This window comes from Oryx dammah, unplaced genomic scaffold, assembly GCF_014754425.2.
Source record: "Oryx dammah isolate SB20612 unplaced genomic scaffold, SCBI_Odam_1.1 HiC_scaffold_3, whole genome shotgun sequence".
Classification (NCBI taxonomy): Eukaryota; Metazoa; Chordata; class Mammalia; order Artiodactyla; family Bovidae; genus Oryx; species Oryx dammah.
Window position 1 is genome coordinate 94,826,567 of NW_024070187.1, and position 23,824 is coordinate 94,850,390.

At 37.2% G+C, this 23,824-nt stretch overlaps 1 protein-coding gene across 2 annotated transcripts in view; it reads right to left on the reverse strand.

The window, feature by feature from the left end:
• PRKG2 (protein kinase cGMP-dependent 2) overlaps nucleotides 1–23,824 on the reverse strand; it is a 111,593-nt gene that overhangs the window by 38,272 nt on the left and 49,497 nt on the right. Inside the window, exons 8-13 of one of the 2 annotated variants that reach the window (XM_040237184.1) lie at nucleotides 21,683–21,751; nucleotides 17,446–17,544; nucleotides 15,815–15,968; nucleotides 13,792–13,928; nucleotides 10,787–10,876; nucleotides 8,131–8,272 (exon numbers count right to left, since the gene is read on the reverse strand). In XM_040237184.1, coding sequence (XP_040093118.1) covers nucleotides 8,131–8,272; nucleotides 10,787–10,876; nucleotides 13,792–13,928; nucleotides 15,815–15,968; nucleotides 17,446–17,544; nucleotides 21,683–21,751 — 691 coding nt within the window. Of the gene's footprint in view, nucleotides 1–8,130; nucleotides 8,273–10,786; nucleotides 10,877–13,791; nucleotides 13,929–15,814; nucleotides 15,969–17,445; nucleotides 17,545–21,682; nucleotides 21,752–23,824 lie in introns of those variants that run through there. The other variant, XM_040237185.1, reaches the window with a different exon arrangement.

Consider the following 23,824-nt stretch of genomic DNA (forward strand, 5'->3'; position numbering starts at 1 on the left):
GCCTGAGTCAAGCCTCCAGGTGACTGTGGGCCCAGCCAACACTTGACAGACACTTCCTGAGAGACCCCAAGTCAGAACCATCCAGTTGAACCACTCCCAAACTCCTGATCCGCAGAAACCGAGAGAGTTCAACCAGGATTCTTGCTGTTTTCAGCCATTAAATTTTGGAGTGATCTGTTATGCAAAAGCAGAATCTACAATAAATACAATTTGTCTCAGTTGGGATTTGTTGGACTTCCTTTACCTGAATGGCCTTTTTTATTTTAAATGTTTTCTGGAAAATTCTCAACCATTATTTCTTTAAGTATTTTTATCTCATTTTCTATATTTTTACCTTGGACTCCAACTGAACATTTTAAGATCTTCTCGCTCTATTCTCCAAGTCTCTTCATTTCTCTTATTTTCAATCTTTTTTGAGCCTCCATGCTTTATTCTGAAATTTTATCTTTCAATTCCCTGATTTTTCTCTTTACTTGTGAATCATCTACTATTTAACCTTTCCATTTTTCAAATTGATGTATAATTTATAAGCAATAAAATGCACAGATTTGGGGAGTACAATTCATTGAATTTTGATGCAGATTATAGTCTTGTAACAACCGCCATATGGTTGAGAGACAGACATTCCCATTATCTCAGAAAGTTCCCTCCTGCCCTCTGCAGTCAAATAATCCTCCCAGAGGCTACCATTGTATTAATTTATACCATCTATTTACAACTTCAATAAATGTAATCATAAAGAGGCTAGTAGAGGCTAGTCTTCTGTATCTGTCTTCTTTTTGCTCAACATGCTTTTCAAAATTTATTCATGTTGTTACCTATACTAATTCATTGTTGAAAAGTTGAAAGTGAAAGTCATTTAGTCATGTCCAACTCTTTGCAACCTCATGGACTATGCAGTCCATGGAATTCTTCAGGCCAGAATATAGAGTGGGTAGCCTTTCCCTTCTCCAGGGGATCTTCCCAACCCAGGGATTGAACGCAGGTCTCCTGCATTGCAGGTGGATTCCTTACCAACTGAGCCGTAAAGGAAGCCCATACTAATTCATTGCTTTATACTATTGAGAAGAGTTCAGTTAATAAATGCACTATTATAAATTTATACCTTCAATTGGTGATGATTATTTTGGCTCTTTCTGATTTGGGACTTTCAGGAAAAAGCTGTTATGAAGATTCTTGTCCAAAATTTTTGAAACATTATTTCTATTCTTTTGGATAAATACCAAGGAGTGAAATTTCTTCCAAGGAATAGAATTTCTTGTCATAGAATATGGAGTAGGTGATGGCACCCCACTCCAGTACTCTTGCCTGGAAAATCCCATGGACGGAGGAGCCTGGAAAGCTGCAGTCCATGGGGTCCCGAAGAGTCGGACACAACTGAGGGACTTCACTTTCACTTTTCACTTTCATGCACTGGAGAAGGAAATGGCAACCCACTCCAGTGTTCTTGCCTGGAGAATCCCAGGGACGGGGGAGCCTGGTGGGCTGGTGTCTACGGGGTTGCACAGAGTCGGACACGACTGAAGTGACATAGAATAGGTGTTTGTTTGACTCAATGAGAAACTGACAAACTATTCTTCAAACAGTTTTCTGATTTTGTTTTCCTGCTAGAAATTTAGGAAAATTTCCTCACTAACACTTGGTATTGTCAATCTTTAAAATTATAGTCGTTCCAGTGGGTGTGAAATGGCACATCCTTATAGTTTTAATTTGCTTTTCCTAATGACTATTGATGGGGAAGGCAATGGCAACCCACTCCGGTACTCTTGCCTGGAAAATCCCATGGATGGAGGAGCCTGGTAGGCTGCAGTCCATGGGGTCGCTAAGAGTCGGACATGACTGAGCAACTTCACTTTCACTTTTCACTTTCATGCATTGGAGAAGGAAATGGCAACCCACTCCAGTGTTATTACTTATTGACCATTCTTATGTTTTCCCTTGTAATTTTTCAAGATCTTTGATCATTTTTTACAAATTGGATTGTCTTTTATTATCAAGTTTTTTATATATTTCTGGATACAAGTCCTTTGTCATGTAATGATACATTGCAAGTATTTTCTACCAGCTGTGGCATGACTATTCATTTTCTTTACAATGTATTTTGACTTTGAGAATATTTTAATTTTGATGAAGCTTAATTATTAAGGACTACATGATTGTGCCCCTCCCCGCAAATTTGTATGTTGAAACCCTAATCCTCAGTGTGATAGTATCTGAGGGTAAAGCCCTTGGGAGCTAATTAAGTCATGAGGTGAAACCTTCATGAAGAAATTAGTAGCTCTGTAAGAAAAGAAAGACAGCACTCTCTCTCTTCCACGCAAAGAAGACAGAGGACAGTTGTCTATAAGCCAGGAAGTTGGCCTTGACCACACATCAAATCAGCCAACACCTTGACCTTGAACTTCAAGGCCTCCAGAACTAAATAAATTGTTGTTTAAGCCACCCACTCTATGGTATTTTTGTTGTAGTAACCTGAACTTTTTATGCTTACTACTATTTGTGTTCTAAGAAATCTCTATCCAATGTTGTAAAGATATCATCTTATGTTTACATTTACTTCTGGATGCTTTATGGGTCCATGATCCAGCTTGATTTAATTTTTTATATAATGTAAACTGCAAGTCATGTTCCTTTTCTGTTGCCATGTATACCCAATTGTTTCCTCAATACTTGTTGAGAAAACTAGCTTTTCATCCTTTTCAAAAAATCATTTAACTATATATGTCTATTTGGACATATGTTTATCTGGACTTTATTCTGTTAGATTAAGCCATTTATCATATGGCCTTGATTACTACAGCTTTATAGTGAGCTTTGTAATATCATCAGTTATTATAAATTCCTTTTCTATTCTTCTTTTTTCAAAGCGGTTATTGACTTTCCTAAACTGCATTTCTTTGTAAATTTTAGAATAAATATCTCTGTTTCTAAAAATGGCTGTTCCACCTTTTATTGCAATGGCCTTAAATATGTAAATCAATTGGAGGAGACTGAACATCTTATCAACTATGGAGTTACACAATTTATGAACATAGTATATTTTACCATTAGCTAGTTTTCTGTCAACAAAATTTTGTATTTTTCAATGTAGGGGTCTTACATATTAATTTTATTCATAATTATTTTATAATTTTTGATATTATAAATGGCATTTTAATTTCATTCTTGAATATTTACTGCTAGCACATAAAAATTATTTAATAAATTTTTATTTGTATATTGAGTTTGTACCTGTAATTCTGCTTAATTTATTTTTCCTTTCCAGAATTTGTTGGTAGATTCTTCATGCTTTTCTACATAAACAATTGTGTTGTCTTCAAATAAAGACAGGTAGCCTCTTCCTTTCTAATTTTTGGCCTTTCACTTCTTTTTTGTGTTTCATTTACTTTGCTAAGATCTCTGCTACAATGCTGAAAAAACTGGTGAAAGAAAATAATCTTGTTTTGTTCACAATCTAAATAGTAAATATTCAATATTTCACTGTTAGATACAATGTTAACTAAAGGTTTATCCTCCATATATTATACAACAAGGAGTGCTTTGAAATGAACAGCTGTATTAATGTGGATTTCACTCAGTGTTGTTCCTTTTTTTCAAAGTTTGAATGTCTATTTCTTGTTGCTCTCTAATGTTTTCACACACTTTTATACATATATCATAATTAACCTCAGCAAGATTAGTCCAATGCAAGCTATTCCACCGTTAATGAAAATTCCATTTAATATTTAATTTCAATTATGATATTCTGAATTTCTTAATAGAAGTTTTATTTGTGATTTTTTCCCTAAACAGGTTAGATCTTTTTTGAGAGGTTCTGTTCCTTACTCATTTGTTAGTTCCTCTTTTACTTTTAAAAGACTTAGACACGTTTGTTTTACATTTTATATCTGGTTACTCTAATTTATGAGACTCTTACATTCCTGCCAAATAATGCTCCTGGCACCTTATTGCCTCACACATATTTTTATTTTCTTTTATTGGCGTGAGTTTATATTCCCTGGAAGTTCATCTCTGGGAATTCTCTGTATCTTGAATTGAGAGAACATTCTTCCAGAGAAAATATACTTTGATTCCTGGAAACTTGGTCATGCTACCAACATGGCTCCCTTTTCATTTAAATTTTTGCTTAGGCATTTCCATCCTGAAAGACTGGGCACCCAAAACTCCAGGAAAGCTGGTCTATGGCCAAGTGTTCTTAGAGGAGACTCTTTGGTTCCTCTACCAAGAGCCCAACAATGAGAAAAGCATGTCTTCTAGCATGTACTCTGCCTTTAGAAATTTGATCCCCCCTCCTCCTCCCCCACCGTTTTCTGTTTCTCTGAGAGCACAATCTGTATGATCCCTGGCTCTGGACAGTGTTCTCTGATTCAACTTCCCACATTGCCCAGGTCCAAAACTTGGTCTCCTGTTCCCAGAGGGTACAGCAACTAAAATAAAACCTCTCGAGGCCACCTAGGATAGCTGGGTGACCGCAAGACAGGAGAGTCAGTGTTTGAGTTCCACCCTTCACTACTGCCCAAGCTTGGTTCTCAGCCTCAGGGGAATCCAAATGTTGTCTTATAAACTCAGCCACGCATATAATACTGCTTTTCATGTTTCTTCCAGTACTTGAGACTTTTTGTAGTAAGAAAAAATCAGCATATTATATCTAGCTTGATATATAGGTAAAAATGGAAATATTCAACACTTTTTAATCTCTAAAAGCTCTAGTTATTACTCTTCATTTGGCTGGTTAGCAAATGAGTTAGCTGGATGGATTACAATGGCTACAGAAGAGATGCTTATAGACCTCTACACCTACAAAGGCAGAATGTGATACGCAATTTCTTAAAAACAGCTATTAAAAAAGAATGAATTTAATGGATAATCTGCATCCCTCATGAGTCGTGTCCGACTCTTTGAGACCCCATGGGCTGTAGCCTACCAGGCTCCTCTGTCCATGGGATTTTCCAGGCAATAGTCCTGGAGTGGATTGCCATTTCCTTCTCCAGGGGATCTTCCCAACCCAGGGTTCGAACCCAGGTCTCCCTCATTGTAGACAGACGCTTTACCATCTGAGCCACCAGGGAAGTCCTTGATTTACTTCTAGAATATCCCAAAAGGCTTCTCTAAAGAGTTGTAAGAGGCATACCCAATGAAGGAATTGTTAAGAAGACAAGTGATCAAGGCCTTGAGTTAGTACCTCACCAGTTCTCAAAGCTGTCTTTCATAGATAAAGTAAAGCTTGAATGGATCAAAACATTTCTTGGAAGTTAGCCAGATTTCACAGGAAAGAACTTACTTTACTTCTTTCCTATGGAGAGAAATCACTTAGCAACTACACATAATGAATTTAATTCCTAAGGCTAAACTGCACACTATAACATGTGGATGATAAAACCTATCTCATCAATTGTTAAACATATTAACTGCAAAATGTTCAGCACAGTAGCTTTATACATTAAGTGGTAGCTATTATTAATGTTCTGATATGAGAAACTTTTAATATCTTTGTAAATGTTTAATGGTTTAATGTCCTTGAGCTCCTGATAAGATGGACTCAATTAAAATCAGCCTGGGTTCCCCCTCCTAATGCGGTTCCCTCCTGAGGTCCAAAATGCCTGGTTTCTCCTCAGTTATGACCACCCAGTTCTCTTATCTGGAAGAGGAAATGGCTACCCACTCCAGTATTCTCGTCAAAAAAATTCCCATGGACAGAAGAACCTGGTGGCCTACAGTTCCTGGGGTTGCAAAGAGCCAGACATGACTAAGCGACTGCGCATGTAGTTCTCTTACAGTTTTGTAGTTAAAGCAGTTTACATGGATGGTAGCATTTTTTTCTGTCTTGTGACACGCAAGGGGCTTCATGTTAGGCATTGTAGCCATTACAAAGATGCATGACAAGGAAAGTCTCTATACCTAAGGGACCTATAGAATCAGACCTTGTGTTCTGATTCTCAACCCTGCTTGACCTTAGAATAATTTAAAAATATATATTTTTATACTGTATTGGTGTTTTTCTTTCTGGCTTACTTCACTTTGTATAATAGGCTCCAGGATGGTACGGGGAGGAAGGAGGGATGGGGGATCAGGATGGGGAACACTTGTACACTTGTGGTGGATCCATGTTGATGTATGTCAAAACCAATACAATATTGTGAAGTAATTAACCTCCAATTAAAATAAATAAATTTATATTTAAAAATAAATAAATCAATCTATTTTTAAATTACCAACATTCATATGTGCATCTTTTCTCCTTCTTCAGACAGTAGCTATCTTGAGACAGAAGGCGTACTATCTTCTTTTCTTATTCCTCACAGCCAATCCCTCTATGTAGCAGAAATTCATTAAAACCTATTTAAAATCATTATATCAAAATGCTAATGACATACAGATGGCCAAGAGGCGCATGAAAAGATGCGCAACACCACTAATCATTAGAGAAATGCAAATCACACTATAATGAAGTATCATCTCACACTGGTCAGAATGGTCATCGTCAAAAAATCTACGAACAATAAATGCTGGAGAGGCTGTGGAGAAAAGGGAACCCCCTTACACTATCAGTGAGAGTGTATATTGGTACAGCCACTGTGGAGAACAGTATGAAACTTCCTTAAAAAACTAAAACAGACCTATTATATGATCAAACAATCCAAATCCTGGGCATATATCTGAAGAAAACCATAATTCAAAAAGATACATGCACCCCAATGTTCATTGCAGCGGTATTGACAGTATTCAGGACATGAAAGCAACCTGAATGGCCATCAGCAGAGGAATGAATAAAGAAAGTGTGGTACAGATATACAATGGAATATAACTTAGCCATATACAAGAACAAAATGATGTCATTGGCAGAGATGTGGGTGGACCTACTGATTGTCATGCTGAGTGAAGTAAGTCAGAGAAAGACAAATATCACATTATATTGCTTGTATGTGGACTCTAAAGAAACAGTACAAATAAACATATTTACAAAACAGAAGCTTAGTCAAAGATGTAGAAAACAAACATGATTACCAGGACAGGAAGCAGGGGAGGGATAAAATGGGAGACTGGGATTGACAGATGAAAAAAAAAAAAAAAAGTGAAAGCTTTAGTTGGTCAGTCATGTTTGCCCATGGAATTCTCCAGGCAAGAATACCAGAGTGGGTAGCCATTCCTTTCTCCAGGGGGTCTTCCTAACCCAGGGATCAAACTCAGGTCTCCTGCATCGTAGGCGGATTCTTTACTGTCTGAGCTACCACGGAAGCCCGTACAAGCTACTACATGTGGAATAGGTAACTAATAAGAACCTACTGAATAGCAGGGAACTGTATTCAATACTCTGTAATGACATATACAGGAAGAGAATCTAAAGAGAGTAGATGTATATGTGTGTATAACTGACTCACAGCAGAAATTAATACAACAGTAAATCGACTATATTCCAATAAAAAATTAAGAATGCTAACAAACATTAAAATGATAACATTTTATGCTAACATTAATATGCTAACAAAATCCAATTTTAAAGCAATTCTATTATCTGGATCCTAATTGGGGGGTGGGGGGTGGGTTGAAACATTCAATTCTTAGGCTAGAAAGAATGTACTTGTAACATCATTCCCTGTGTTAAGTATGCTGATTTAAAAGGCCATATCTCCCAAAGTAAAAATAACAAGTGAACCAAAATTAAAAGATAATTGCTTTGTAAAAATGGTACTGATGTACCGATTTGCAATGCAGGAATAGAGAACCAATTGGTGGACACAGTGGGGGAAGAAAAGAGTGGGAAAAGCTGAGAAACTAGCATTTGAATTTGAAACATACACATTACCGTGTGCCAAACAGAGAGCCAGTGGGAAGTTGCTGTATAACACAGGTAGCTCAGCTTGATGCTCTGTGTCAACTTAGAGGAGTGGGAACAGCTGGGAGTGCGGGGGGTGGAGTGGGAGAGTGACTCCAGAGGGAGGGGATATATGTATACTTATGACTGATTCACACTGTTGTATGGCGGAAACCAACAAAGCATTGTAAACAATTACCCACCAATTAAACATCACCATTTTTTAAATTTAAAATAAAGGTTTAAAAAAAAGAGAATTGCAACTACAGCACAACTTTATGTTTAGAAATATCTCACAGGATAAGAATTTGTCTTACCAATTTAAGATAGCCCTCAGCATCTAGAATTAAGTTTTCTGGTTTCAGGTCTCTGTAGATAATACCTAGTCGATGCAGGTAATCGAATGCTTCTGTCACACAAGCAACACAGAACTTGGAGGTGGGTTCATCAAAGCTGCCTCTGCAATGAAACCATTTTCCTTCTTAATACTCTAGACATCCTTGTTGCAGATTCTAGGTGTCAATTATCATATTATATATTATGTAATATAAATGTTTTATAAGGCATTAGCACTAAAAAGTACTTCATAGCGCCAATGAATCAGATCATAAAGAAATTTAGGTGAATGCTTGATACCAACAAGAACCACTTTACTAAAATTTACTAAAATTAAAATGTCTACATTCAAACAATTGTTTCTGGTAATCACATCCAAACATACAAAATGGAAAAGATAAGAAAACAAGATTTTTTAAAGACATCTCTGGAAAACTCTGGAGAAAACCCAACTGTTTCAATGGAGAGGTTGAACCAGACTAGTGCACTTGATTGCTTGACTAAAATGACTCCAGTGTTCATTTCCATTTCCTGTCTGTATACTTTGTAATATAACCCACGTAGAAACAGGGTCATAACTCTTTTCTCTTTGGTGCGTGCACCTTGATGATACCAGAGTTGCCCTGTGCCAGCACTATATGTAGGTTTTCACGCTAAATTATTAAAATTTGGTGGTGATTTGCTGCATGGTATAATAGAAAGCTATTACACTTTGGCTTCCCTTGTGGCTCAGGTGGTAAAGAATCCACCTGCAATGTGGGAGACATGGGTTCAATCCCTGGGTTGGGAAGATCCCCTGGAGGAAGTCATGGAAAACCACTCCAGTATTCTTGCCTGGAGAATCCCCATGGACAGAGGAGCCTGGCTACAGTCCATGGGGTTGCAAAGAGTCCATGGGGTTGCAAAGAGTCAAACATGACTGAGCAACTAAGTACAGTACATAATAGAAAGCTTGGCTTTGGAATGAGAGAAACCAGCTTCGAGTCCTGCTGCTTCTCCTTACTGAATCCTCAGGCGAGTTGTTCAGCTGTTCTGACCCTCAGATACCTGTCTTAAAATGGGTTTACTACTGACTTAACAAGGCTGTTTTATGGATATGGCAAAGTGCCTAACGGGTACTAAGAACTGCCACCACTAAATAGACAGATATTCTAAAAACATTTGCCTGTTAAAACAATGATGGGAGATGCAGATGCTTCTGTAGGTATCATGAAAGTCTCCTCAACCCATCCAGGTTTACCTCATCCTGATCCATCCATCAGTACGTTCCTAGTACAACAGATAAATCTCTGCTTGGATGCTCAAAAGTCTGTTATTAGGTATGTGATTTTCAACGGTGAACACACATTAGAATTGCCTGAAAGGCAGCTAAAAATCATTTTCTGGCCCTATTGCAGATGAACCAAATAAAAGTCTGGCATCAGGGCACAGCATTTTTACTTTGTTAAAGCTCCCATGAGATTGTGAGGTGAAGCCAGGGTTGAGAACCACTGGCCCAGGGAATGCTGCCTAAATGTCTGACCTGGCATTAACCTCCACAACCTAATGCAAAGCTATCTCTTCTGTTGCCATTTTCTATTCAAACTCTGCTCTCACTCAGCAAGTAAAAGACCTAATCCTACTCCAACTTTCTTGATTCTTAAATCAATTCTCTTCCTTACTGTCTTTCCAAATTTTGTCTTTAGAGTTTAGCTCAAGGCCTTTCATGACCATCACATTTTTCTCTCTTTTCTCTATTCTGAGCTCAGTGCCCACAACACTTACTGGACATTTACTTATGAATTGCCAACTTATTCATCATATTTACTTTTCATGTTAAATAATGAAATGTTTTAAAATTGTATATTACATTATCTCCCAAAATATAATCCAAACTCACTGGAGGAAACCGTTATATGGTTTTGGGTTAGAAAAGTGTACATTGTTTAGAAAACCCCCATACCATCAACTCGGAAGCCTTGTATGTAGGTGGAGCTCAGTGAACACCTATGATTTTGATTGTGTGGAAATCACTCCTTTTGTGAAGCTGAATCTTTGTAGACATGTCACTCTGCTTTGCAGCCCCAACTTCACCACTCTCCACCCCTTTCATCATCTCCCTTCTCAAGATTCAAAGTCAGTAACATCTGGATTTATACTCTGCCTCATATTAACCATGTGATATGGATGGTTGACACGCTAAGCCTGGGTTTCTTTCATCTCTAATACGAGAATGACAGTGACTACTGGTACAGGGGGCCTATTACATGATTACAATGTTAGCTCATAAAATATCATTATTACTACTGGTTTATCAATTTGTTCTTAGATTCATTTCTCTTTTTTAAGACATTTTTTAAGATTCTTTATATGGACCATTTTTTAAAAAATCTTTATTGAATCAGTTACAATATTGCTCTGTTTCACGCTTTGGTTTTTTTGGCCATGAGGCATCCGGATCTTAGTTTCACAACCAGGGATTGAACCTGTGCCTCCTGCATTGGAAGGCAAAGTCTTAACCACTGGAGAGCCAAGGAAGTCCCTTAGACTCATTTCTTAATGACTTTCTTCATGTTTCTTTAAATGGTCATGAATACAGCATCCTTTAGGCCATGCAGGAATAGACAAAAGTTAGTGCGTATAATTCTTTTTCATTACCTGTCTCTTAATATACTCCACAGCTCGCCACCTAAGCAGGCCTCCAGAAGCATGTATACATACTTATTGTCCTTGAAGGTGCGATACAATCTGTGAAAATAAAAGAAAAACAGTATTATTATTAGAAATCCCGTTTTAAAACGTCTTCAAGTTTGCTTAAAACATCATCAATAACTTTTTGAAGGATGGTCCTCATCTCCTTCCAAACATCTTACAAAGACACTGGATGCTCACGGAACACTCTGATCCTTCCTGCTCCCCTGGTTTTTCATCTGCTGATTCCTTTATTTGGACTCCCCTTCATGCTACCCACAGACTTTCTTAATCTCAGTTCCATGGTAATAAAAGTGTTATCCACCCCTCAAGATCAAGCTCTGGGGCCACCTTCCTGATTAACTAGCTCTTTAACCCCCCTACTAAATACAGCCTTCCCTGCCTCCCCAAATCCTGAGATCTCTGCATGGTCTCCTTTAAGATCTGCCTTGCATATCAGGGCTTCCCTGATGGCTCAGTTGGTAAAGAATCCACCTGCAATGCAGGAGACTCTGGTTCAATTCCTGGGTCAGGAAGATTCACTGGAGAAAGGATAGGCTAGCCACTCCAGTATTCTTGGGCTTCCCTTGTGGCTCAGTTGGTAAAGAATCCACCTGCAATGCAGGAGACCTGGGTTCGATCTCTGGGTTGGAAAGATTCCCTGGAGAAGGGAAAGGCTACCCACTCCAGTATTCTGGCCTGAAGAATTCCATGGAATATGCAGTCCATAGGGTCACTAAGAGTCGGACACAACTGAGCGACTTTCACTTTCACTTTGCCTAACCATTACTCATGCCTGTTTTATGTCTTTCACTTTGCATAACCATTACTTACGCCTGTTTTATGTCTTCCAGCAGTCAGTTTAGTGGGGAATGCTCTTGGGGCCAACACCCATGGGGGAGGAAGGAAGCAGACTTGGGCAGAGGGAGAGCTGACCTGTAATTTTACAAAAGCCTCAGCTTCAAGGACCTGTACCATCACTGGATGCAGGATGTACCTGGAGAAAGAGTATGGGGCCAGGTGGTTCTCTTCACCTTAGAGCAATGGGTAAGAGAGAATTAGTCAGAGTCGCTAGACTCCCAGAAGCTGGAGGAATGACAGTCTCAATCCGGATGTGCAATGTGGGCAGTGTACAATATTACAATGCTGGGGGAAAGCAGTTTCTGGGTCTTACTCGAGAGATGCCCATGTCTCCCTAGCACCAGGCTAATGCAGACAGCAGGACAGCCGTACCACGTACAGACAGCAGAAGTAATCTAGTAACTGTTTTGATATGGGCTCTGGATCCAAGCTGCCTAGGCTTGAGTCCCTGACTGGCCATTCATTAGCTAAGTGACATCAGCTTTCTCACTGCTCTTGTTAAACAAAGAAAATCATAACATTTATCTGTTTTATTTTGAGGATCATAACAATATATATATTCATTTGATTACATATTGATTATATCTAATTTTATCATTATGTATATAAACAATATAAATAAATTACAAGATACATAGAAATTATATAATATAATGTAAATATGGCCTTCCTCGGTAGCTCAGCTGGTAAAGAATCTGCCAGCAATGTAGGAGACCTGGGTTCAATCCCTGGGTTGGGAAAAATCCCTGGAGAAGGCAATGGCTACCTACTCCAGTACTTTTGCTGGAAGAACTCCATGGACAGAGGAGCCTGGTGGGCTACAGTCCATGGGATCACAGAGTCAGACACGACTGAGCAACATTCATGTTTACCTTCAATATAAATATAATAATAATATAATATACACTTTAAATATATTATATATTTTAAAATTTTGCTTAGAAGACTGCCTGGCACATGTTACTTTCTCAATAATAAATGTTGTCATTAACATTTATTCTTAATATGATTATTGCCCTACTCTATGCCAGCTACTTTGCAAAGGGCAGGAAATGAAAGAATGAATAAAATGTAATCCATGCCCTGAAGCTGTTCACGATAGTTTTTAATGAATTATTGATTAAAAGAGGGGAGGGACACATAGTTTATATAAAAATAATTGGATGATTTATTGCCACTATTGCCTGGGTTCAGATTTTTTTTAATCTTTAAAAAATATGGGTCTGAGAATATGGATAGGCAGGAAGACTCAAGGCATTTGATCAAAAAGCATAAATTCTCCTCATTACAGAGGCACTTTACCTCACTCAGAAATCTCTAAAGCTACAGTCTAGGGGCATGAAAATAGGTGTGAAAATATGTGCCTTAACTGGCTTACACCACCAACCCATGAATTCACAAGAGAGTCATGGCTTAGAATATGTTTCTGTTCCAAACTCTGGTGATAGCTACAGAAAGAACAGTAACTGTAGGGAAGTGTTTCTTTCAGTATCTGGCATTGCAAGGACCAGGCTTCCTCGTTGGCTCAGATGGTAAAGAATCTGCCTTCAATGCAGGAGACCCAGGTTTGATCCCTGGGTTGGGAAGATCCCCTGGAAAAGCAAATGGGAACCCACTCCAGTATTCTTGCTTGGAGAATTCCATGGACAGAGGAGCCTGGCAGGCTACAGTCCATGGGCTCGAAAAGAGTCAGAAACCACTAAGCAGCTAACAACAACTGCAGGGACCAAGCTCCCTGGCAGCCTAAATGTGTCCAAATGCCACTTTTTGCAGAAATTCAAGTCCCCTGAGGGGTTCTAAATGAATCCTTGCTTCCCAAATTCTGCATTAGGTCTGAATTAAATAAGCAATTCAATTTATTGAAACAATAATTTTATATTCACACACACACACATACACACCCACACACACTTTCCTGAGGTTTACTCAAGAACAAAAAAATCTGCATTCTGACTTCAGTTCTCAAACTTCCAATATTTTATGTATCGTCGCTGTGACTAGGCTGGAGAATTCAGAGAAGGGCCTCCTCTTCCTCCTCTGTCCGCTTGCATAGAAGCACTCCAAAGAAGAACCTAAGATGCTAAAATTCTGGAAGCAAAACGCTCACTTACTTCACAATGAAGGGTGAGCACAGCTCTTCCAGGATCTTCTTTTCTGAGTAGACGTGCTCCTGCTGCTTTGTGTCAACGATGTGCTTCTTCCTTATACACTTCATAGCAAAAGCAACATTCTCATTTTTCACCTTAACCTAGGGGAGAAGAGAACGAGCCCTCAAAATGAACTTACTAGGAAAAATCTGCAATATCTATGTAAAACATGTGAACCAGCAGGAGTTCAAATTCTTTCACAGCTAAATAGCATGGAAGCTTTTCACCACTTTATCCCTCCAGGAGCTGAATTTTATCCAGGAGTACACACTTCCTTTTCATTGTAATTTCCAAAAGAATTCATATAGATGGAACATGGTTCTAGAATGTGTGTATTGAAACAAGAAAAATATTCTAGTTAGAAGTTTGAGTGTATAGACATCTCTTTGGTTTTGAGTATATGACATGAAAAGCTTGGGCCAGAATTGCCAAAAACTGCTCTTTTGTAATAGTCACTTTTTTGAGTTTCAAACAAAAACTATTTAATCCAAGATTCATATCTGTATGATCCAATCTGCTAGCCACTAGTCACAAAAAGCTATTTAAAATTGATTAAAATTAAAAATTCATTTCCTTCATTTGCACTGTCCACATTTCAAAAGCTCTCTAGTCATATCTAACCAGCAGCTCTGCTATTGGACACAGGGATACAGAACACTGCCATCAGCGCAGAAAGTTCTATTGGAGACCATGCTTTAGATGGATAAATAGGATTTTCCTTTAAAAGGAAATTTAAGAAATTTAATAAGTATTTATTCAGATAGGCTTAAAATACCATAAGCAGACTATCTTCGACAAATAATAAAATTGTGCAGAGTTGGTTGCTCTCTCAGTTTTGCTGAGTTTGCCACTAGTTGATGCCCAGACTTTCAAATCAATGGTGGGATTATTGTTTCAATTATCATTATCTAACCATATCAAAACAAACCTCAGCATTGTTAATTCAATCATTTGCCATGATTTTGATGAAAAATACAGCACATGGCTCTCTTATCCCTCCAGATGGCATAAGAAACACTACAAACTCTCTGGCCTATTAAGAAATCATTTCTGCCCCCCTTTGACCAAAAGAGATGAAGTATTGACTTGGTGTAGAGTGCACTATTCGGAGTCTCCTGGCAGCATTTCAGATCTGCTCACATCCAGGCCACCCAGCAGATGGAGGTGTCATCATAGTTCCCAAGGTTAGTGGACGGTGAATGGTTACAGATCTGCTGGGCAAGGAAGGGCTCAGTAGTCACCAAGGGTTCAGCATCATCTCTACCCAGTAAAGTCACAGGTCACCATTCCATAATTTCCTCAGAGCATCTGACTGCATGGCTCTCCTACTCTTTGGAAGCTGATTATAAAGCTCAGAGAGGTGTGATATGGAAGATGCAGCTGAAATCTGACTATAAATTCCCAGCTGTCTTGATCAGCACTACAGAAGGCTGCTCTTCAAACATCTCTTTGCATTCAACTTCTTTTTTTTTTTTTAATTTGGACAGAAAATTTTGAGCAACCCAAAAATAGGATCATGAAAGCCAAATACAGACATGGCAGAGGAATTATTTAAGAAATGAAACTATGGTATTAAAGATTTCATCTCTGTGACCCTTTCACTGGACACATTTTTGTTTGCTTTATATAGAGTTAACGCATCATGAATATATGTATACATAAATGTTGCTGCTAAGAAATACACATTTTATGTTTTATAGCCTATGGGAAAAGTTACTTGGTACATTCTCTAATAGCTGCCCTCAAGAAAAAAAATCACAAAAGGATGTGGCATAAGTAGACTGAAATAGCAGCTGTATTATTACAAGTTATTTAGTAGCACACACCCACTATTATAAAATAGAGTGAAAACTGTACTCTCAATTTTAGTTCAAAGTAACGTTTGGATAGCAATAACAATGCATATATTCCTCCAGGATACACTGGAATACAAAACAAGCAAAAGTCAAAAGGCTTCTCTCAGATGCTTGAAACGTAAACCCCTTACAAGCTCAACTCTTCCGAACCCACCAACGCCCAGTGTTGCGATAATCTCAAGGTTCTGGAAGGGGGATGATGAGGAAAATCTGGCCACTTTCTCCTTCAGTTGAATCATCTCCAAAGAGAGTGCTTTGGACAGCTTCCAGCTAGACATGGATCTCCTGTATGAGAAAAGAGAAACTTTACATATGCTCCCTTAGGCAAAGCAGGGGTCACGGCACACATAAATCCCACCCTTACTACAGTCTTATTTCTGCCAGCAATTACTGCCCATAGTTGCCATAGAGCTTATCTCAACTTTTATAGGATCAGATTCAGTTACATCTGGGGAGAAAACCAACAGAAAATACAAATAAAAACCAGATACACTCACACACAGTAAAAAAGACAAATGTCAGAATGAGTCGGTGAGTGGTATAAGTAGGTGAATTGTGTGGTGTTTGAGATACATCTCAAAAAAGCCGTTTAAACAAAGAGTCAATGAGAGAAAAGAAAACCAGAAAAGAGAGCCATTTCTTTTGCTGCACTTACAGGACAATATTGCACTGAGAATCTTTGCCATATTTTGCTATTTTTGTTAGATTTTGAAGATTTCTCTGGCTGAGCCAGAATAACTGCTTTGTGAAACATGAAAAACACATTTCTTACTTTACGCTTAAGTATTGTTATTTGGAAATACTCATTTTCCCCTCTTAATTAAAGTTTACTGCTCTGGGTTATATATTCATGAACCATTCTTCCTACAAAAGACCTTTGGCACAAAAACTGCAAACATAGTCCCTGCAAGAAAAAAAAAAAAAATGCAGTCTGCCTGAATGCTCTAATTTAACTCAAATATCAGTCTTCCAGAACTTTTGACTCTTCAACTTTAATGGTACTGTCTGGTGAATACATGCTTAAGTATTCATTCTGCAAAACGTTTTAGCAGAGGATTTTCAAGTAATTTTAATTCTACGAAGATTTTTTTTTTCCTATGAACAAAAAGCATTTTCAGCAGGATTACTACATTTAGAACCCAACACAAAACCACTTGGGCAATAGCTCTCTTAATTTTTTAAAAATATTTTTTTGATGTGGACCATTATTAATGTCTTTATTGAATTTGTTAGAATATTGTTTCTGTTTTTATGTTTTGTTTTCCAGCCGCAAGGCATATGGGATCCTAGCTCCCTGGCCAGGGATTGAACCTGCACCCCTTGTACTGGAAGGTGAAGTCTTAACCACTGGACCACCAGGGAAGTCCCACTCCCTTATATTCTGAAATAAGCCAGGTGCTGAATGGGCTATGCTATTCCTTGGAATTTCTGTTTGATTTCCAGGGGCAAGAGAGACTTCCTTTCTGAATTAATATTCTTTTGAACCAAGTCACCAGTCAACGTAAAGAACATTTTCCCAAGGCCTCCTATCAGGAAATTTCTCCCAAACATTACTACTCATCACCAAAAATAAGGAAATGCTTATCGACTAAAATAATCTACACTAGAGGTAACTGGTATCCTTTTGTGGAAAAATAATTTAAAACAACTCCCCCAAATTTTCTAGTGACAGCACACTAAAAGCTACCAATCACACCCTTCAGTCCCCTTCTTCATCACCTGCCAAAAGTCACACCCAGCTTAGAAAAATATCCCCACTTACTTCGCATGTCTTTTTTCATCATCCCGGTTCAGGTTTGCCACATACCCTTCAAGATATTTTTGGAGTTCTTCAAAAGTCCCCACTGTTTGGTTGAATGTTCTAAATGAATAAGATGAATAAAACAAAATAAAAAGCTCAGGGCTGAGAGTTAACCACTGCAACTTGCCATTCTTCTTAAGCTCATGAAAGCCTATATGTATGGTTTTTCAAAACTTTTTCAATAACTTATTTACATTCAAGTTGCCATCACATGTAGATAGAATAGTTATTGGAAGTTACATAATTGATACCATGAGTTTCTGAAAGCAAAGAGGCTATCAGTGAGAAGAGACAACATTCCTGTAATTTTCTGCCTTGTGGTTCAGGTTTATCAATATTGTTCTTTGTTTTTAAGAAGATTGTGGAAAGGAAATAGGCTACTTGATTTACTGGGAGGTAAGTTTGGGGGAGAATAGATACATGTATATATATATATGGCTGAGTCCCTTAGCTGTCTACCTGAAACTATCATAACATTGTTAATAGGCTATACTCCAATACAAAATAAAAAGTTAAAAACAAACAAAAAAACCCTCAAAACGATTGACTTGTTACTGTAAACAAAAACAGTATATCATGAGCTTAGGAATTAATAAGCATTTTAAAAATACTTTCTGAAAAAAGAGTGGAAAGGAAATAGGTTACATGATTTGATTACTGTATCAACAGGTTACATGCATTACAGATTTTTATAATTTTCTTAATCAAATTAAGCTATTTATTTTTAAAATCAAAAATAAAATTTACCTCTTCTTTGGCTCTAGATAATACTACTTATTTTACATTCCTAAATGATTAAGTCCAAATATTTTACCTTAATGGTTCTCCAAGGCTCAGCCAACATCTTTCCCTTGACTTCCCTCCCCTCAGGGATCACAGGCTTGTTACTGGTCCCATCTAATCACCCTGTCCCCAGTTTCCCATCTCTGGGAATTCTTACATAGGAAACTGCCCATGAGAAAAAAATAAGCCCCTTCCTCACCTAACAAATTTATCCTCTGGATTATCCTTCCAGTGCGTCCTGCACTCCACACAATCTACCTTGATTCACCATTGCCAGGGTAGTGCTCTTCCCCATGAAAAATAGTATCCTAAAAACCATGCTTTACACACCCCAGTAAATCTTAAGCTCTTGGACATAACAAAATGAAAGGAATGAAAATTTACCTCAAACTACCTTAATGTACTGGTGCCACATACTCACTGCCTAGCCCTGAAGACCTCTATCCACATTTAACTGATCACCAACCTATACTTACATTATTAATGTACATTATTACATCTATTTTTTTTAGAGTTTTTGATGGGGGCCATTTTTAAAGTTTTTATTGAATTTGTTTCAATACTGTTTGTTTTATGTTTTGAATTTGTGGCCGTGAGGCACAGGGGCTCTTAGTTCCCCAGCCAGGGATCAAACTCATACCTCCAGTAATGGAAAGTGAAGTCTAAATCACTGGACCACTATGGAAACCTGGATATTTCTCATTCCCCATTCAAATCTACTCTCTTCTCTACTCTGCTCTGTGAACTGTCCTTTGCTGACTAGAGAAGTGAGAAACAAAACAATATTATTTCAAATTTCCAAGGGTTGAAATTTTCAAGTAAAAGTAAATACTTCTTGTATATGTCACCATTACCTTGCTATGAAACTAACTGAAGTATTGTTGTAAACAAATTTTAGTTTTTAACCGTAAGTGACATCAGTGTCAGAGTTCTCTAGAAAATCTCTGCAAACTGAAGCCAAGTTTAAACAGCTACAACATTCCAGTTGTAACTTTCAAATATGTATTTTTAAAAGAGATGAATTAGAAAAGAAGAAATAAAGAGCCATAGGCTTTCAGCCACTACATTGCATTGTAAGGATGGTGCCCTGTATTCAGACAACATCTGGATCATTTCCTGTATGCCAAGGACTCTGTCAAATGCTGGCACGGCAACAGCAGCAAACAAAGTAAATGCTTCTGTTCTCATGAAGGAGCTGAAGTGTGGGAAGACAGATGCTAAACAAAGCCATCACATCAAGTGGGAACCATGGTGTGAGGGCACTATGGGAAAATTATCATGGGATCTTAATCTAGCCTTATGAGTGATAACTACAATGATTATACCATTTTATCATCCCAAATGAATGCTTTTCAGAGTGAATGGGACGGCCAAAATATTAGAATAACCAGGACTGTCCCAGGAAATTCAGGATGTAGGTCAACTAGGTCATACCTGACATCCAGTTTCTCTCACACACAGAATAAATTCATGTAACTTTTAATGTCTCATTGTGTCTAACAGGTCAGTACCTTGTATGTTACAAGAATCTCAACTATGCATATGTAAATTATACATTTGGAAAGTATGTTTCCAAATAATTTATAAAATCTATAAAAACCACTCAATCCTTTATATGGATTATGAATACATGAGATATTATACAAACATTTGGTTAAGTGATTACAATAAATTTTTAATCCTAGCATTTCAGAGCAGTTCATAAGATCTTACCACATACACACAGCTAAAGCTCTTTAGCACACGCATGTATTTTTAAGGAACTCATACAGAAAACAGTGCAATACCATATCAATATATTTGAGAGCTGCCAGCAAAGATTACCTTCATCTGAACATACTTGTACTTTCTAACCTCACGCCTTTTTATTTTTTAAGTTTTACTTCACCTGGAAAGACTTCTACATTTCCTCTTTGCTTAGAATTTTAAGCCCCAATTCCACACTTAAAAAATAAAGTAAAACTTTTCCCACTTCACTACACTGTGACTGCTTCTCTTTCTGAACACATGCTGTAGGAACCTAATGGCATGGTAGAAAGACTGTTAAAAGGAAGTAGAAGACCTGGGGAGGAGCCTTTGCTCCATTTCAGATGACACTGTTGGGGAAGTTCTTGAACTGACCTGAACTCACTTTTCTTATCTGTAAGGGAAAGATTAAAGAAACTCAAAGTGATACTAAGAATTGTTATTCTATGTGTAAAGATGGATGTTAACTAGACTTACTGTAGTGATCATTTTGCAATAAATACATATATTGGATAATTATGTTGTACCCTTGAAACTAGTATAATGTTTATGTCAATTATACCTCAATTAAAATATAATTAAATAAATAAAAATTGTTAATTTTTTAGGCATGTTATGTTATTGTGGTCATGTATTATAAGTAACACTTAGCTTTTAGAGATGCTACTAAAATTCATAGACGAAATAATTTTATGCTTCTGATTTGCCTGAAAATAGTATGGAGAAGATAGGAAGGAGATGGCAAAGTGGTACAGATAAGGTTTTAAATGATAATTGCTGTACTTGCATGACACAATATCATCCAGTCTATTTTTTAATATGTTTGATACTTTTCATAATAAAAAGATTTTATAAAATAATCCAAAGTTACTTCCAGCTCTAAATCTCTATGATGTTATGTTCAATAAAGATTTTATTTAATTAGCAATCAATTACATACTCCTGTGACACTTGTCATTATACTATTTCATATCAGCATTTCATAACAGTATGCCCTGTTTCTTTGACTACACATGGCCTAGCTCTGGTATACTTGAATTTCCTTTTTCATATCTAGATAGTCAACAAACATTCAACTGATTAATGACAGACTGAAGGAGTCAGATTCAAATATGATTCAAAGTGAGTTAAGGACACAAACTGAGATATTCTAAAAAATAACCTCAGATACTTAGAGATTAATGTTGACACACATCTCTTCCAAATTACTACAAATGTTAAATTAAAACTTCTCTGGAAATACATCTAGCTAATAAGCATTTTATATTTTGAGAGAGAGAGGTTTTGTTAAATTTTTGACTGCTTAGAGCATTTTACAAATAAATTATGAAACTCATCAGTGTGTGGTGTGTGGAAAAATCCATGAGTCCTAACAAGCTTGTTTCTCTGGAAGATGCAGAATTTAAATCAGTCTATTGCTGATATTTATGTACAAACTCTGCTCACAAAATATTTAACCCATCAGCATCTGCTGCTGCCACAGACAGATTCAGATTAGAAGGCCTGGTTCCTTCCCATGAATTTTAATAGAATGTCCTCGCAGCTGAGGATTGGCCAGCGTTTCCAAATGGTGATGAATGGGAAGACAGATGGGCCTTTGGAGTAACAGAAGGCCGAGTCTTCAAAGGTGGCAATTGCCGGCATTCTCTAACAACATCAGTATACTCACTCTCGATCTATAACCAGGCATGCGACATCATTTTCTTCGGCGATAATGTTAGCTGATCTGACATCTTCACTGCAGACAAAAACAGGAAAAGTCAATTTTCTAGTGAGAAATTAGACATCTATCTTTATTAGGGAATCTGTGATTGATATGAAACACCATCACTTAAACCTTCCAAAGATGATGTGTTTCTGTAACATCATAATTTACACTCCATCCCTTCCCCACCCCCAAAAAAAAGGATTTGAAGTGTGTCCTAAAAATATGATGTGCACGAGGAATCCAGAGGAGAATAAGATAAATGCACTGGGAACGTCAAGGAGTCAGTGAGCGCAACCGTGTATGGAATTTCATTCTGTGTTCCGTGCCAGCGCTACTAAAATAGTTCTCCTCTGATCAAACAGGAACTGCTGATTAACAAGCAGCCAAAATTGAAATGAACGGACCAAAGAAATTTATAAGAAAAACCTTGAGTGAGTAACTCATTATGAACCAAACAAGAAGAAAACCCAAGGAAAGTGCCATATCACCCAGTGAATTAAAGAAGTATTAAAACCTTTCATTTTATAGTCTAAGATGTACCGTTTCCATGAAAATCCCTGAAATCAAAACATGTCTTACAACTGACAGTGACTAATAGTGTAATTAATAGCCCTGTCTTTCTTTCTCAGGGGTGCACAATATATCAGTTGTTCCCTTAAATACAATGAGTTATGGCATATGATCTAATGATGGTAAATTTAACTACCTAATGAATACCAAGGGTCAAGCATCGGGGAAAGTATTTCTGTAGGTACCTTTATTTATACTATTTTTCTTCCTCTATTAGTCACAAACTAGAGACTCTGAGGAAAGGTACATCCATATGATACCCAGTGCTCTGAAAGTTACTGCATTTAAGGTAGCCTATAGCAGCAAGCATATTAAGACTGCTTTTAACAACTTCACAAAAAACTCGCATCACACAAAGTAGAGTTCCCTCATCTTCCATTAGTGACAGGACAGGGAAAACTTTGACAGCCTATATCTCATTCCAGAGAAGTCCCCTATCCACATCACTGGCTTCCAGAGACCTTCAGACGTAACCCAGAGCCCCTCCCAAGTTTACAAGGGTCCTAGCTATAAAACACTGGTGAAAACATTTCAGCTTAATGTGCTTTTGAGTTGGGAGCTGGGTAGTTTATTCTCGACTTGAATGTGATATCTATACCGATATGTATGTAGATATCTATACAGATGTGATCTTGGATACGGGTCAATTATTTGATTTGTAAGTTCAAAAAAAAAAAAAAAAGAGGCATGGCATCCTTTTCACTTGTAAGTGTCATGATTTTGACTAGGAATATCCTCTACAAAAATTTATAAGTATTAGATGTTTACAAATACACACATGTTTCTTTCATAATAACTGTGTGAGTGTCATAGATTTATTTTCGCACATAAAATGCTGAAGGAACTCCTGGGGCTATTTAACATCAAATCATCAAAATACACAGAATATAAGGAATACTGAATCAGTCAGTGGCCCTAAAGAGTGACAGCATAAAAATACACAAAATGAAAACAATATATATGCATCCAACTCTCCTTCTCATTGATTCTAGCTTTACGTTTTAAATGCTTTGGGGAGCAGAGTGTCTTTATTAAATATAAATTCCCATGTTTCTCATGGGAAAATACTATAATTGGCTGGCTGCAACAGAGAGCATAAATTATTTCAGATCCAGCATAAGTAGACAGCATTTTTCCTTTCAAAGAGTTATTTTGAGTCTATGGTGTATTTATAAAGTTCTCTGCACTTTTAGTAATTTAGACTTTAGTAATTTTGGTTGGGGGTATGAGAAAAGTTATGTGCTAATGTTAAGAACAAACACATTGAAGTCTAAAATAATGATATTACATGATTGTATTACATGAGTGTATTCATATTCTGTCATAAAAAAAGCAAACAAGAAAAGGATTATTTCCCTGTTATTGAAACAAGTTCATTACCAGCTAGAAAACGGAAAACAAAAATTCAACTTGTCTTTACATTCAATTTTTAAATTGTTTACAAAATAACCATAACTTAGCTTACTAAGTTTTTAAGTAGTTTAATTTTCTTTAAAAACTAAGAGCTTTATGATTTTTAAAGAACCAAATTTG